The sequence below is a fragment of the Sinocyclocheilus anshuiensis genome, unplaced genomic scaffold, assembly GCF_001515605.1.
Source record: "Sinocyclocheilus anshuiensis isolate Anshui unplaced genomic scaffold, SAMN03320099.WGS_v1.1 scaffold914, whole genome shotgun sequence".
Lineage (NCBI taxonomy): Eukaryota > Metazoa > Chordata > Actinopteri > Cypriniformes > Cyprinidae > Sinocyclocheilus > Sinocyclocheilus anshuiensis.
In genome coordinates this window covers 147742-152519 of record NW_015539870.1, presented here as the reverse complement: position 1 = coordinate 152519, position 4778 = coordinate 147742, and the positions used below count along the sequence as shown (strand labels likewise).

Sequence of the window (4778 nt, the reverse complement as noted above, 5' to 3'; positions counted from 1 at the left end):
CATGTCAACATATTCTGTTACACCAAATACACAAAATAATGATCTTTAAAAAAAGCATCATATGACCCCTTTAAAATGACAAATGTGCATCCATCCAAAAAATGACTAGCCAATGGTGACTCTATTGCCAAGGTTTAGAGGGTTGAATAAGTGACATTATTTAGTCTGACATTTTTCTGTTCTCAGGAGTTGAATAAGCGTCAGACACAGAAGGATCTAGAGCATGCCATGCTGCTTCGACACCATGAGTCTATGCAGGAGCTGGAGTTCAGACACCTGAGCAACATTCAGAAGATGCGTGCGGAGCAGATCCGCCTGCAGCACCAGACAGAGCTCACCAACCAGCTGGAATACAACAAGCGCAGGGAGAGGGAGCTCAGACGCAAACACGTCATGGAGGTCCGACAGCAGCCCAAGAGCCTCAAGGTAATGTCACTCTAGTTTTCTAGTTTCAAGGTTGTAGGTTGCAAGTCCTTGCAGGTTCAAACGGCAAATTCTCATTGCACGTCACAATGTGGAGCAAGATCTCATGAGAGAGGTTAGCAGACAGAGAGCTTGCATGTACACAAACTCACAAATCTAAATTAGGACTTTTTGAGTTTCCAGTTTTTGGCTTTAAACAGAGCCAGAAATAACAACCCTATATATACAATGCGTGTAAATCACTTGCATATGTGACTATATGTTCATGCTTGAACAAGAGGCTTAGTGGGTGCTATAGTATAGTGGTTGAAGAACTGGGCTGGCAACCAAATGGTTGTTCAATTACAGTGTTAGCCAAATGACTAATTAATTGATTAGTGAGGTTGACTAGTTTTTAGAATTTCTTTTATTATTATTTGTGTATTTATGACTGATTAGATAGCTGTCCACCAAACGACTAGTTAATTAGTGAGGTAGACTATTTTTAGATTTTATTTTTTTTATACCATTTTTTCCAACAATAACTAGTTGATTAATGTGGATCGCTGCCTTCGATTTCATTCTTTTGCGGTCAATCCAGCTGTTTTTGAACACATGAATGCATTCTATTTGAATGTACCTGAGGAAACCTGTATGTCAGGGTCAGGTCAGTCTGAAACCAGCCTATCCATTCGTATGACCGACTAGTTGTTCAGGCAATCCACCAACTAATTGATTTTGAACATAATAGTTTTGCACATCACTAATTACTTCATTTTTTCCTTACTAGTTTAGTTTACTGGTGTTTATTTTATCTTGTCTCTGACAGTCCAAAGAGCTACAGATTAAGAAACAGTTCCAGGATGCATGTAAAACCCAGACCCGGCAGTACAAAGCCCTACGAAACCAACTGCTGGAAAGCATCCCAAAACCTGAACACAAGACCATGCTGAAACGACTGAAGGAAGAGCAAACCAGGAAACTAGCCATCCTCGCCGAACAGTACGACCACACCATCAACAACATGCTCTCCACACAGGCTGTGAGTACCAGACTGAAAACAATACGCTAAAACTGTTTCACCATCAATTCCTGATCAACTAATATAGATTATCTCTCAGTTGCGTCTAGACGAGGCACAGGAGGCGGAGTGTCAGGTGCTTCGGATGCAGCTGCAACAGGAGTTGGAGTTGTTGAATGCATATCAGAGTAAGATCAAGATGCAGACAGACGCCCAGCAGGAGCGAGAGAGAAAGGAACTGGAGCAGAGAGTGTCCCTCCGAAGAGCCCTACTTGAGACTAAGGTCACGTAAACACACAATCACTTTCATCTTTGTTGTTTTTTTTTTATGTATAAATTACTTAAAATTAATAACCAAAAACCTTTGTTCTATTGTGCTCTTGTAAATTATGTCAAATTTAGTATTGCCATATGTGGTCATGAGTAGGGATGGGTACCGAAACTCGGTATTTAATCAGTACCGGGGCTAAATTATGAAAGACCGGAGTATCGATAAGCTCTGATGTTAACGGTTCTGCTATCGGTACTGGAGAAATTAATAAAACACGCATACATTTATTATTGCTATATATACATTATCTTGCAAATTCTATCTCACCAGAGTCGCCAGCTGTTTTTCAAACAGTTGTCTATGATGCATTTTTGCTATTCGCAATTCAGAAGCGAGATCGTGCCCATGCGGAGGAGCTTCATCACGTGCAACATGAAAGCCCTGTTTAATTATGATAGAAGAGAGAACTAAACATTCAAACATCTGCTTACACTTTAGGCCTGTGACTGTTTTATTAAGCTAATTTTATTTTTTTATTTCGATTTTGGCTACTAAGGATTATACAAAAGAAGATATCCACTGTGATGTGACCCTGTCTCTCTCTCTCTCTCGCTCTCTCTTTCTCTCTCTCACACACGCGCCCACGCGCACACACACACACACACACGATGTGCAAAACTCTGCATTTGAACAGTCGATAGCAAATACTTAAACTAATAACAAAACAGTAGCTGATTCAGAAGCGCCAGATTGTCATAGCAAAGTCAGAATTACCTCCTCTCCTAGGTTCACGAAACGGTCGTCCATAAAATGCATTGCTGTTCTGTTGTAAGTAATCTTAAAGATTCCTAAATGCATCTACTTTCGGAAGGCCAAATAAAGTGCTTTTGCTTTCGCCTAGAAATACACAGCGTCTCCCTGACATGGCTGCTTCAACACTAACTGCGGTTACTGAAACCACGCCTTCTTTCTTTGCGTGCACATTTGGGCGGCATTATGCAAATATTTCCACATAGTGAGGTAGATATGTGGGGGCGTGTTAGAACGAGCCGTTTTAGGGGGGTGTGGCAGAGTCTTAACTTTGATAAAGAATATCTCTTTGGTTTTGAGACTTTAGTCTTTGCAACTTCAGGGATCTTGTCTATGCACAATCAGCTTGTAACACTCCAAAGAGAAAGGAAAACTTGAAATCGCATCATATGACCCCTTTAAAACAGTTAATTTAATGTTAAACTGTAAAATGATAGTTTTATCTTTCAAAACCTATGATATAATATTTATGCAATGCCATTCATATTTAATCATGTCTTAAGTGTCCAAATGCTTTTTGGGGCCACTGTTCATTAAAAAAATTTTTAAAACCGTATTAATAATTAAACTTGACTGCCTGTCTTTTGTTGTGTCCCACAGATCGAAGAGGAGATGTTGACCTTGCAGAACGAGCGCACGGAGCGTATCCGTAGCCTACTGGAGCGCCAGGCCAGAGAAATCGAGGCCTTTGACTCAGAGAGCATGCGCTTGGGCTTTAGCAACATGGTGTTGGCTAACATCTCTCCTGAGGGCCTCAGCCACAGCTTCCCTGGGGCCCCAGGCAGTTGGATCCCCCATCAGCATCACTCGGATGGCTCTCAGGGGACACAGTGGGGCAGCAGCACTGGTTCAGGGGCCAGCCACCACTACCACACCAGTCAGGGAGGTGCACAGGCCCAGCAGGGCTGGGGCCAAGCCATCCCAGGAGGTGGGCTTCCACCGTGGGCCCACTCCTCCTCGGGCCCCCAAGGGGCCATGCCAAAAAGCAGCGTGGGGATGCGGAACAGCCCTCAGGCACTTAGCAGGACCACCTCAGCGGGGCGCACTGAGCAGGGCATGAGTAGGAGCACCAGCATCACATCTCAGATATCCAACGGTTCGCACCTGTCCTATACATAGACACCAGTGCGTTTGTGCCAACCCTGCACACACACAGGGTAGGGGAACGCACTGGCCCACACTAAAGACTGGCACAGAGAGCAGAGCTAACTGCACTCATCTACCCAGCTCCCTCTATCCCTCTTTTCTTTTCCTTCACTTTCTCATTTCATTTTCCTACATGCAGAGGTGCTTGTAAACAATAGTAAATATCACTCAGGTCAAAAGATATTCTAACTTTGCATGAAGCTTGTTTTGACAGTCATAAAGAGTCATAAACACTAGTCTGATTTAAAGCTCACTTGATGAGATTCATTTAATGCTAAATTTTATATATATATATATATATATATAAAAAATAGATGTTTATTAATTTAGCTTTAGTCCACTTTTAGTCCACTTTTTAGTCCAATTCATAAACCAAAAGGATGTTAAAAGGAGATGTTGGCCATAATTCTTAAGATTTGCATATAAATCCATAATGATTGTTTAAGTAAACAATCTAAGCTGTCAGCCTGCTGTCATGCTCTTAGGAAAAACAATTTGGGTTTTAATAAAATAAAGAAATTGAGATGGATTAAGTGTGTACAGTATATGTGATGTCTGAGTTAGGAAGAGAGCTGGCCAATCTGTCGATATTAAGAGAAAGTGTTTTAGTTGTCAGATTTTTAACTTGGACAATTCATTTGCAGAGAAGATATAGGAGTTTGCCTACATCAAGTACTATATTTTTGCAGAAATGATTGTGAATAAAAACACATTTCATTAGGTTCAAAACTTGATCTTACAGACTTTTTTGTTACTTGTTTACGTGGTGTTTTTGCAGAGTTCAGGACTGTAAACAGTGCAAGCAAGCACAAATCTGTTCATATCTCCAACATACTTTTTATTTAGTCTTTACTTGCATTAAGCAACCTAATTATGGCCAGACAACCTGTCTTCAGTCTTCTTAGCCTTTTGATACACCCTTCATTTTATTAGGTCAGCCAGCTTTCACCTGGATCAGGTGTCCAGACACATTTAGATGTGGTGCTTTCTTGATTATTTATTGTATGTGATGTTTTAGGTGTGCAATGCCAGCTTAAAGAAATCAGATATGTTCAGTGCCTTGAATGTGTTAATGGTTTAATTACAGAGTAGAGACATGCCAAGATGAATGTTTTTTTATGTAGCTGA

At 41.0% G+C, this 4778-nt stretch overlaps 1 protein-coding gene across 1 annotated transcript in view; it reads left to right on the top strand.

Moving 5' to 3' along the window:
• The window catches only part of LOC107685056 (serine/threonine-protein kinase TAO1-like), a 23356-nt gene extending 19477 nt beyond the window's left edge, over nucleotides 1–3879 (top strand). The window contains exons 17-20 of the mRNA XM_016481504.1: nucleotides 187–426; nucleotides 1232–1444; nucleotides 1524–1706; nucleotides 3105–3879. Of these exons, the coding sequence (XP_016336990.1) occupies nucleotides 187–426; nucleotides 1232–1444; nucleotides 1524–1706; nucleotides 3105–3623 (1155 nt within the window). The 3' untranslated portion in view covers nucleotides 3624–3879. The remainder of the gene's footprint in view (nucleotides 1–186; nucleotides 427–1231; nucleotides 1445–1523; nucleotides 1707–3104) is intronic.
• The last annotated feature ends 899 nt before the right edge of the window (nucleotides 3880–4778 follow it).